Source organism: Botrytis porri (genome assembly GCF_014898465.1).
Source record: "Botrytis porri strain MUCL 3234 chromosome Unknown BPOR_006, whole genome shotgun sequence".
In the NCBI taxonomy this organism is placed as follows: domain Eukaryota; kingdom Fungi; phylum Ascomycota; class Leotiomycetes; order Helotiales; family Sclerotiniaceae; genus Botrytis; species Botrytis porri.
Window position 1 is genome coordinate 505,841 of NW_024066080.1, and position 11,651 is coordinate 517,491.

Genomic DNA, 11,651 nt, shown 5'->3' on the forward strand with positions numbered 1-11,651 from the left:
TTCGTCTTACAAATCTGGCATAGTCGAACTAAATGGACTCGGACTTATAATCTTCGAAAGTAAAGTTCCAAGCTCGTTGTAAATTTTGGACACACCTCGAGTATTTATCACCGGCGTACACCTTTCTACACGCCACCCACCCTCGTATTTCTGGGTCTAACCATCATACACTCCACAAAGTCACTCTTTCCATCCACTGGGACCACCAATCTCGCCTTTTCCTCAAACCCAAAATGCTCATAAACCTCCTTTCCCATCGGACTAGCCTCCAAATACGTCTCTACTCTATCTTCATCTGCCCTTTCCAATCCCCATCTCATGAGTTTTCCCGCTGCCCCTTTACCCTGAAATTCCGGCTTCGTAGCTACAATCTCTAAGTACCAATGCTTTCTCTCTCCCATAATCTCTCTACGTCTTTCTATCAGTGTTCCGAAAAAGTGATTCGCGACCTCTACGTCACAACCTTGAGGCCATTCTGGTAGATCGTTGGTTGTGGCTACGGTAGCAGATGTATTGTTCCATTTTGCGTACGAGATGATCTCTGAAGTATGAGAGGAAACATCTTGGATGCAGAGGAAATGGGATGAGGGATCTTGGATTTCGGAGAGGATGGAGTTGTGCCACCAAGTCCATGATACGGAGGAGCGAGGAAAACAGAGGAGAGAGATTTCGTCGCTGCTGAACGCTGAGAAGTAGATGTTTGTGAGGGCCTCTGCGTCTGCAGCAGTTGCGGGACGAAGTGTGAGATTCATGGTGGAATTGAGTTTGTTTGGGGGCCAAGAATGCGGGGTAGAATCTTGAACTCGGGTTACATGAATTTCTCTTTACTAAGGAAACAACAAAGATTTTATGAATTGCTTGGTATAGATATAAGAATTATCAAGAGGAATGTCTATTGTTTTAAGTGAAAGCTCAAGGTATGCCAGATACAGGCACTGTTTCGCCGTCGCCATCACCGGCGTGAGTCAGCTTCTAATTTGCACCACGATTTGTCATCGCTAATTTTAGTCTCACCTCAGTGAACTTCTCCCTTGTGTAAGTTCACAAACATTTACATCGACAACTATCTTCAACGTCGACGATGTTTTGGAATAGTTTCTAGAATTTTGACCTAAGATTGCAACTGGAAGGTTTGAGTTCCACATCGCCACACAGTGAGAGTGCGGGGCCCCACACCCTCAGCTGACCTTCTGGCTCCTCTTATTCCTCTTATTCCTCATTTACCGGAGACTTATCCGAACTTATATCGGGAGTTCGCCTCAACATCCGAACTATCAACAAGCATAAATTAGGCTTTTAATATATTAATCCGTTGGAGGAAAAATATAGACCAAAGCTTGGGGCCACGGTAACTTTCTTCAATTTCCGTTATCCACTTTTGACCACTTTAATTTCTCGACGTTTCATCCAAGTGAATGATTACTGCGAGCTTCCAATCTGTTCTCCTGTCGTGTGTATTTTTTTTTGAGGAGGTCAACGTCAAGATGAAAGTTCCTTTTGCGCTTGCAGCTTTATATCCTCTTTTTCTTTCGGCGTCTGCGAAAACAGTGCTCGATGTTGAACCAATATATATCGGCCATGTATTCTACCCGCCTTCCATGCATTTCTTGGCATGGACACCATCCTCTCCATCCATCTCCAAGGAAGTAGCAAAATCACCAAAATCAACAACACCAGAATGGTGTCGAACAGCAATTGACGTATCAGACGCCGCCAATTTCTCTATCGCGCATCCCCAATTCACACGAGGCAACTTAACCAATCTACGGTTCCACAACTACTTCTCGGAAGATGCATATATTGAGAGAAATGGAGAGCGATGGGGAGAATGTTATATCACACCAGAGAGTAGAGATATTGGGGGATGCACCACTGGAGATCGATGGTTTGGATGGGGAAAACGGACGTGGAGTTGTTGGCCTGTGATTGAGGATGTACCACATCATCAAATTATGGGACAAGAAGAGGTGGAAATTGGGACAATGATGAGTTTGAGTGTTGGCCGTGGGTATACTGGAGCGATGGAACGACCTAAATTGGCCCAAGAAACTGGAAGACCGATGGGTAGTGAAGTTAAGGAAGCATTTACTGCGGTTATGACGAAGTCTAATTATTGAATCAAAGGTTTTTGTTGATCATGATCATTGAACGATTTTGCTGAGCTCCGCTTTTTCTGGTTTTGAACAATGTCGATGAAGCAACAGCTGAAGTGTAATTATATGCTAACCGTCTCTGCAAAGTCAAGAATGCTCCCTTCACTAGACTATTCCTCACGCTGAATGTCTCCCGGATAAAATTTATCACAATCGAATATAAATCTACATGGGTTTTCATGGTCCGCAAGCAGTATATCTAGTCTAAACACTTCCTGATTTCTCTGCTGCTTACACCGTTGCACCTTTCAGAATTTAAGTATTTAAGACCCAATTCCGCTTCCTCTTTTGTTTTTCTTCCATCTTAAAGAAGGCTACCTTTCTTCCCGCGGCAATTGATGGGGAACATTATATTTTTGCTTGATTCAATGGAAGACTTAAGTGGTGTGTAGCGAATATATCTACACTGGGATAATCAGCACTTATGAACCTCAAAATATTGTTATGAACCATATCATGTTGTCGTTCCGCGTCTACTTCAAAGTTGTTGAAAAGATGAGTAAATTGACAAGAACAGCAAGAGAGAAAAACGCAACAACAAAATAACACAAAATCGCTCTAAGAAAGACCTATTGTAGCACCACTCAAGTTCAAACTAGCAATCTTGCATTCCAATCTGATCTCTGACCCAAGGTCAACAAATCTCCTCGCCCCGAGAGGCTAAACTTATCAGTCGTCTTTTCTTTCTTTCTGGTATGGCAATCCCTTTTCAATTCAGATATCTTAAATCAAGGGTTCATTATATATCTCTTGAGTGAGACTCAGTATGCCTGGATTGCTAGATTTGTTACAACTTTGAGTGAATTTCCTCATAACCAGAACTCTGATCAGATTCACCGGTTGTAGGAACTCCTATTAAAACTGCCGTAGAGACTTCTTGGTAGAGCAAGCGACTTTGAACTAGCGAACGCAGATTGACTAGGAGTCAGAGGTTGACTCGAAATTTGTTGTTTCGTAAAGTACTTCCATCCAATACAACGTGCCAAATATCGAGAGATAAATGTCCCAATTTGGAGAAAGATGTGTCATCGATTATTGTCATTTTCGTGAAATAGGAATCAAATGACAACAACAACCAGTTATCATCCCACCATACGTCACCAAAGCAAGTCCAACATCCCCAGTCCAAGTCAAGCCATTGGTTAGAAACTGGAACTGGTAAGCAAGCATAATCATCACCTCTTTTCTGCACTCAAAGCTTCAAAACGGCGTTTCGCGCAGACTATAGCTAGTCTATCTGCGGTCTCTCTTACAGTAGTAATATTGGAGAGTTATATATAGGTATGAGGATAAATCAATGGATTTATGGGTAGGCATTCACTCTTCCCTCAATGGAGAGTCAAACATAGTACTTCCGCTTGATTTTTCGCAATTCTGTTTCTTCTATGGAAATCAGTTCTGAATGTATCTGTCGTCCTTTATTCACCCCATTTTGCATCTTGATGTATGATCCCGCGACATCCAAGGATATTAAAGACACATTCTTTTCTTTTCTTGATGGTGATACAATGTACAAAAACGAAATCGTCACCAAGATCAGTGGTTACGGATTTTCCGTGCTAGGAAAACATCGAGTTTCGAATTTCGGAAAAGTTGCCGTTTTCAAATTCCTATTACTTGACTCAGAGGAATAATAAGCCTGGGGAGGAGTGGCTGATATGGCAAGCGCAACAATGTATAAGATTGATGACAGTAATTACACCAGGACAGTGGAAGTGTCGTACAATTTGAACAACAATCACAAGCAATCGATAATAATAATCTCTTGATAATTTGAGTTGACTACGCATCTCGACAACAGATGTGTCCGGTTGGTAGGTTCCCGCAGTCTACATTCATTCCCATAACCCTCCCCACCAAAAAAGCCACCTTGCTTCGAAATGCAAGTTGCTACGAGAAAAAATGATATAGAAACTGACCATCTCGAGATCTTCATATAGCCAAGGGCAGATACGTCAATTTGTATTTCTATTGGTATGTATGTGCAGAAATTGGCGGTATTCACCCTAAACAATATGATCATGACGTAACTCTGCGTTACCCTCACGTTCATAATTTGGACGATAAGTTTCAGATTATCCATCTTCTATCAAAAGGTCAATTGCTCCTTGTACAACCATAACACCCATACCCACTCATCCCATTAAGATACCTAGATATGAATTTCCACCCAACAAAATCGATGGGAGATATAGTTCAATGGTAGAATACACGCCTCTCAGTGTGAATCCGAAGATTGAGAAGATTCATGAAAATGAGTCGTGCCCTGGCGATCCGGGCAGTTGGAGGGTTTTACCGTGAGTGTATGAGAGGGAAGTTCGATTCTTTCTATCTCCATCTTTTGGCGCGGAATGCGATTTTTTGAGGGTTCTGTCTCTTCCCGCCAAGTGTAGTTGTCCAGTATCCTCCTTTTCTTGGTCTGTCCGCTTCAAGGTGAGCCAAATAAGAAACAGTTGGATGATTTATCTTTCATAGGATCGTGGTTAACCTAGAGACAGCTCATTCAGGCACGTCGTCGCTCAGAGTTTGGCTAGAGTTATTCCTTCCTCTGTTGGCCATATCCGCGAGCCCGAAATCTTTTCGCACAACCTAGATTTGTAGATCAGACCCTTTTATAAGAATGACAGTGATCTCTTTAGACCACTCTCCCATCGTGTCGACAGTAGGTTTGCACCAAAATTCTGTATTTGATCCTCTCATGATCAATGCCAGCGGTGAGGATTTCCATTTTCGTACTTGCTGTCTATTTGTAACGGTCATCACTGCCACGAGGCAGATCAGTGAAAGGACTGCCAGGGTTGCTGGAAATGCTATCCACGGCTACTGAACGCGCAAACATGTTGCATAGTGTAGGATGTTCCCAACAGCAGGATCTGAAAAAGTACTGTTCCCATGCGTTCGTGTCCAAGCTATAGCTATGTCTAAAATATTTGAAAATGTTTCCTATATATCTTTAAATTCAATATAGCTATTACCATACAGGTCCAACATCATTCGAGGACCAAACAATCCATAAAATGCAGATGTCCTATTAATCCCTTCCTCAATACCCACACTCCAATCCAGGCTTGAAACATAGCCCTGTAAGTTGTCGCCCAGCAAATCAGATATAAATGGAATGCCGCGCATTATCATTCCTGCCATCAGATACAAGCAGCGGTGTGAGAGAAGAGATGAGACTAGGTCATATTTAGCCTGAGATTGCATAAAAGACCTGTTATAAGCAAGCCATTGTGAAGAGCTGTCAATTTCATAGCTTTGCTCTGATAATACCTGCCTTTCACCTTTCGATACAAAATAAATATCAATCATTCCTATCCAGTCTTTGCCGCTGGAATGGGATTCTGAGCTAAAACCCCAGAGGATAGTCGAACTGCTTGAGATCCAGTGTTCAGTAAGTCGAGTTCCGTTAATGTTCGCCTTGAAGGTGCGGATACATGGCTGTAGCGAACACACCGCTACAACGTGTGCTTGGCGTCGCCAAGGATTTGATGCCGCTGTCATGTTACGACTTATCCACGGTCCTATAGACGCTGGATCAGACTCTGGGTTTAATCGTTTAGTTGAATCTACGGTTTTCGGAACTATGATATATACCGGAGCTATTTGAATGGCTCGAAATTACCGATATCGCCAATGGTTTCTTGAGCGAATGACTTTCAGGGGTAAATGCATTGCTAATTGTCGTGTTAACTCACTGACCTGCAAATGGGTCTTCCGGATCAGGGAAATAGTCTCCCACGTCAAGACTAGTTTTTGCAATAGATCCCCAAACTCCGACACAATAACGTTCCAGAAATAATATTAGTGTTCGCCTCTTCATCATAACAGGCAGTCTCAGAGATTAGTTTATCCGATATATCTTAACAGCTGCTGCAGTATGCCAATGTTCCATATGTTTCTGAAAATGTACAGTTTCCTGTTATACATTGCCAAGTCATCTAGTTTTGTGGAGTGTAAACTGCCGATTTAATTGGTAATTCGGAAGTAGGGTCCATCAATGTGCTGTGTACGTTATCAAACTGATTGGTTCGGGGCAACGTCGCCTTGATATTTAGTGTTGCTACCTCGCAATCGTATGGCAAAACTAGTTGCTGGATCAAAGGATCAATAGCGACCGCAGCTATCAATATTATGGCACCAAGTCCAGTCAGGGACGCCGAATGTGTTCAGAGCACAGTGACTGGATAGAGCCCCGTGGCCCACGAGTAGCCCTATCATAACAAACGACGTCGTGAAGTGGACGATGAGAGGAAAACCAATACCATTGAAGTTGTCCAATGCACGAAGCGATAATGAAAGTTGGACAGGTTTTGAACCCAAGACCATAGATAGATAGTAGTGTGTTGATTGATATTTGAAATGGCCACTCTGGTATAGGTTTTCCTGCATTGGGTATAATATCGTGATAATAATGAATGGACAAGCAATGACGATAAGGCTTGCAAAGAATTTCCACTTCTAGTCAATATAATACTCCGTCAAACAATGGCGAGTATCATGGACTTTGGCTTGGGACCGCGATGAGATTGATTTGATCGCTATATCTGATGTACCACTGCTGGAATCGAGAAGAGAAGATGCATCACTGATGAGGAAGGAAGTTGTGGTATCAATCTAAATTCGTGATCTATTGGTTTGCTATAAGGCCGAGATTGCCGTCTTAAGCTTGGTGGAGTGATGTCGATTTCGCCGAAATCCAGGTTGGCGATGCTAGGATGATTTGCCATTGTATTCTCACTGCTCTGATCAGACATCTCGAAGAAAAAATCAAGGTTTGAACGGGAAGCAAAAATTTCCACAGTATCGATCCTGGAGGTTGAAAGAACCAATCGATGATTCTGAATAAATGGTGAGGTTTAAAGTAAATGTTAGCTGAATCTAGCTTTGAGGTAGTGAGGACCAGTCCCGTCTTTTGATAGTCGGCATTGTAGGCATATTCCCCCAATCAAACAAACGAAGTTCTATAGGTCTCTTTTCCGAGTTATGAGAAATTGTATCTCTTGCAGATAAAATCCCCCACGAAATGTAGAAGCGGGGCGTAGGAATTGTATAGACTTTGCCAGAGAGAATTTCCCAACAACTTTATAGCCATTCTACAGAAGTGTGCCCATTCCAAGAAAAGGGGCATAGAGCTGCACATGTGAATGGACGATTGGGACTCGTGTAAGCAGTGAGAAATTTGCTCTTAAGTTGTGTTATGGGACATGCATTCCATTACGAAGATGTCTGAAGATTACTAATTTTACGAAACGCAGCCTTGAAGATAAAATTGCCCAGTTAGAAGGTGAGGTAAGGTTGATTCGCATTATCACGTTTCGGGAGTCCTCGTGATGAAACATAACAGCTTATAGAGGAGTTAAATACGATTTTGTACACGATAGAAATGATAGCTTTTGACTATATCCATACTGCTAGAAGGAATTATCGAGTTATGAACGTCTTCAATATCAGTATACAAGATGGGAATTTTCTTAAACCTTCAAGTAAGCCCCTTATCCTTGTCTCTAACCCGTTCTCTTAGATGATATCATTGGATCTCTCACTCTATCATTCCTCTTTCTCGGATCCTTTGACATCCTCATTTGAGGTCCTTAATTTGTGTCTTTCTTTCGATTTCAAGTCACCGTTTGGTTGACGGAGACGAACATGGAAATTCTAATGATCTTGTTGTCATGATCTGTATTTAGATAACGCCTTCCTCCCATGGCACGCTTCCATTCCTATCTTTTGACGCTCTAATGTCTACCTTGACCGCCCGCAAGCGACTAAACCAACTAACTTGCAGCGGAAATTGATCTATTTAAGAAGTAATACATCTCGGTAGCTATAGTGAGGCTCAGAATGACATCGTCTCTCCACTTTCACCTGGCTTCCCAACCACCGGGCTCTCGAGCTATGAGCTACATTCATATGTGCAATCCCACACAAGTTTCTCCACTAGAAAGATCTCACACGCTCAGTCTCACCTTTTATTATTTTTAGACAACAACTTGTGAATAGAAACACAGCCAAAAAGAGCTGACAAATACATCGGCACTAACCAATGGGGTTGAAAAAGACCGAGTGAAGTTTCCTTATGAACGTATCTCTTTCCTGAGTCGCTTCTCTGTGAGAAAAAAAGGAGTATAGAGAAGATCAGACTCTTAAATATCTAATCTTTACGAATCCACAGGAGCTCACCCGAATCGAGTCGTCCAGAATTGTGCGTGAATGATCAATTTGAGGGGAACCAATCATTTCTTATGAACTCATGGTTACAGGCTCAACTCCCCATTGAGAAGTCAGCACTACCCCGCAGATTCATTCACTGTGTGGCAAACTAAGTAACAAGGCTTACTTCCACACTTATCACATACCCATATAAACAGTACAATTGTCAGTCGCAAGAACTCACAACAATATGAAAGCATGTAATCTTTGGTCATCAAAGAATCAAGAATGGGTAAAGCTAGAATTTATATAGGGCTGGATACCATCTAAAGCAAGAGGGTGATATAAATCACTGTCAGATATAGGAATATCACTAAAAATTGAGTTACAACGCATGAGATTGAAGATCTCGTTGACGGTATCTATCATCGGCTCGACAATAAGCTAATTCGACAACATTGAAAATGAAAAGTGACTGTTTATAGAAAACGATATAACACAATCGAAACTTCAGCTCGATAATCAGACCCCGAAAAGCCACAGGAGATATCAGAAAAAGATAATCTGATTACAGAAACAAATCAAATCTTATCTGATTTGACAAAGAGAGAATCAAACACGCTTCCTGACAGAAAGGAGAAGATTATTATTCTGATTCCTTAAGTAGGTCCCAACTCTTTACACAGTGGAACTCTTGATTTAAGCGAATGAATCCAAATATGATGAAATTTTCCTTTCCAGAAGTACAATGCTAGACTGAGACTCCCACCAGTAGTGCAAATCTGGGTTGACTATGACTCAAGGCTTTGGATCGACTTTACAAGACACTTCAAGTTCAAAACTCATTCTCACTGCTCTTCATTCCGCTGCAGAAGCCCACCCAAAAGAATCCGAAAGCACCCTGCGAAATCCTTACCCACTCTTCAATCTAGCACCCGAAATCTTCCACCTCCCCCGTATATAAAGACTGAATAATCTTAACCACCCAACTATCAAGACAAAATATCTAACAACATCACATTCTAGGAAGGTATACTTGAAGAGTTTCAATCAGTACGCCTTGAAGTGATTTTCTGAGTTTTCATTCTCAAGTCAGGAGGTTTCAGGTTGGGATGACACGTGTCGGATAATGACGATCAAATTGAGAATGGTGTTGTTGAAAAAGATGATAGTGATGATTGATATTGCTTGACAGTGCTCATATTTGATAATGAGAATTCATATTTACAGGTAATACAGATAATTGCTCGTACAAAAATAAAGATTCACGACAATAGAAGGAAATTACCAATCAAGAATTAAGGGATGAGAACTTCACGTAATTACACCTTGTTCAATTCAAAGGCATCTTCAATCTACAAACACTCACCACATTGATCCATAACACCTCAATATCCGTGCTAATCATTTCACTTAAGAGGGCAAAGTTGCTCTGATATTAGAGAATACTATGTACCTGGGTCCTGATCTTGAGGGGCATTCTGAAAGGGCTGTGTGTTTCGTCAGTGAATCAACTATAGCTTCCCCGATTTGTGAGTCTGAATCTCTGGTTCAGCTAAGTAAGACAAAAATTATAGGGGGTGTAAATATTTTCACTCTCCAACCAGATTTTAGGGATCGAGATGAAAAGGGGAAGAATTTATTTTCGTCTTCTACAGTGTTAGTCAACTGCTATCAGCCCAAATTCATTTTCATATTAAAAATCAATATTTTACCATGTTTTCAAATATTAAAATCTTTATGATATGTGAACAAAATTCTTTCAAAATTTATTTTTATAGAGTTTTTATAATACAATTTGATATTTTCAAAATTTTAAAATCCTTAGAAATTTATATTATGAAAATTCATACAATTGAATTAAAATCTTCAAAAGTTGCTTGATTTTTGTTTATTCTATTAGTAAATCCCATTATTTTTAAAATAACACAACTTTGAATCTCTATAATTTAATCAATAAAATATTAAAAAAAAATCAATAACGTAACTTGACTAGAAGTGGGTTATGTCATGATATGGGTTACAAAAATCATATTTTCCTATTTGACCTTGTCCTACATGCTACAGGGTGATCTACAATTATCACTAATCCAACTGAACTATCACTATCCTCTTCCTCTTCTATCTCCCCTTCTACCTGATCAATTTGACACTTGAATAATCTACCACATCATCGTTTTGGTAAGGGTATCTATTTAGCCTTCTCGATAATTTTCAATACTTCTTCAGTACTAAATAAAAATTCACTTTTTAATTTTATTCTTTTTTTATTTTTTCGTTTCTTTTGTGTTTCAAGTAATTCTTTATATTCTTGAAATTCCCTTCAAAGAATAGTATTTTCAACATTTAAGCTTTCAATCTGATGAGTTATTTGTTTTGTATATCTTTGTACTGGAGAAGTAGGCAGATTATTAGTGGATAAAGCTGAATTGAATACCTTATTTACTTGTCGCAGCTCAATATCATTTGGGGGAGAGCTATTAAGCAAAGAGAGATCTAAATCTTCTAGGTTTGCTGGTATATTTGGAGTAAAAGGTGATAATAAAAGCGGGGTTGGAAGATTATTTAGAACTTGACGAGGACTAAATGGATTCAAACCTGCTCCTTTCTATCCGCTTTTGATATTTTGATAAATAAGACCTTTTTCTCTTATCTTTTGAAAAAGCTGTATTCAATCAGACCGTTGTATTCGTTGTATTCTTGTTCGAGAGTATCGATCAACCTCTTGGGCATGATATCGCTTCATCGGTCCATACACTCCAACATTCAATGGCTGAAGTAGATACGAGCAATGAGGTGGTAGAATAAGAAGATCAATCTCCTTCTCAATACAGAAAGCAATTAAACTTCCTGTAATATGACTAGAATGATCATTTATAATCAATAATTGAGGCTGATCTCCTAATATTTTTCGAGATTCTAGCTCAAAAACCTTATATATCCATTCAAAACCATGACTATTAGAAGTCCATTTATTATTGTTTGTTGAAAAATACCAGTTTGGAGGAGTGTTAATTGGAATCTATGTAGTGTTGGTATTCTGAGCCTTGAAAATGATTATAGGGGGTAAAGAGCCTTTATTTGCATTCACACATTCCAATACAGTTATCCACTCTTGCTTTCTTGCTGTAACCTTCCAATTCGATTTGAGAATAGAATTTATAATTATATATATTGATTCTGTTTCTCCAATTGTATATCCTATTTTATCCATGTTATATATATTCTTGAGTTCATAATGTTGTTCTTCGATTTGTGTTTGAAATGTTGAAAACCATGCTGAAATTGTTTCAAATGTGGTTTCTTTATGCCTTGCAAATTCCAATTTACGAGAATAGGTTCCTT

General features: G+C 39.9%; 3 protein-coding genes across 3 annotated transcripts; 1 reads left to right on the forward strand and 2 right to left on the reverse strand.

The window, feature by feature from the left end:
* Positions 1–125: 125 nt before the first annotated feature.
* Positions 126–752, reverse strand: EAF01_004695 (uncharacterized protein; the record flags this gene model as incomplete). The annotated part of the gene is made up of 1 exon (XM_038912949.1): positions 126–752. One exon carries the CDS (start codon positions 750–752, stop codon positions 126–128), a length of 627 nt encoding a protein of 208 aa, XP_038771035.1.
* A 732-nt stretch (positions 753–1,484) lies between these two features.
* Positions 1,485–2,117, forward strand: EAF01_004696 (uncharacterized protein; the record flags this gene model as incomplete). The annotated part of the gene is made up of 1 exon (XM_038912950.1): positions 1,485–2,117. One exon carries the CDS (start codon positions 1,485–1,487, stop codon positions 2,115–2,117), a length of 633 nt encoding a protein of 210 aa, XP_038771036.1.
* Positions 2,118–4,896: 2,779 nt separating this feature from the next.
* EAF01_004697 (uncharacterized protein) lies at positions 4,897–5,976 on the reverse strand (the record flags this gene model as incomplete). Its single annotated transcript, XM_038912951.1, has 3 exons — positions 4,897–5,074; positions 5,134–5,737; positions 5,856–5,976. The coding sequence occupies 3 exons, from the start codon at positions 5,974–5,976 to the stop codon at positions 4,897–4,899; spliced, it is 903 nt and encodes a 300-aa protein (XP_038771037.1).
* Between the last annotated feature and the right edge of the window lie 5,675 nt (positions 5,977–11,651).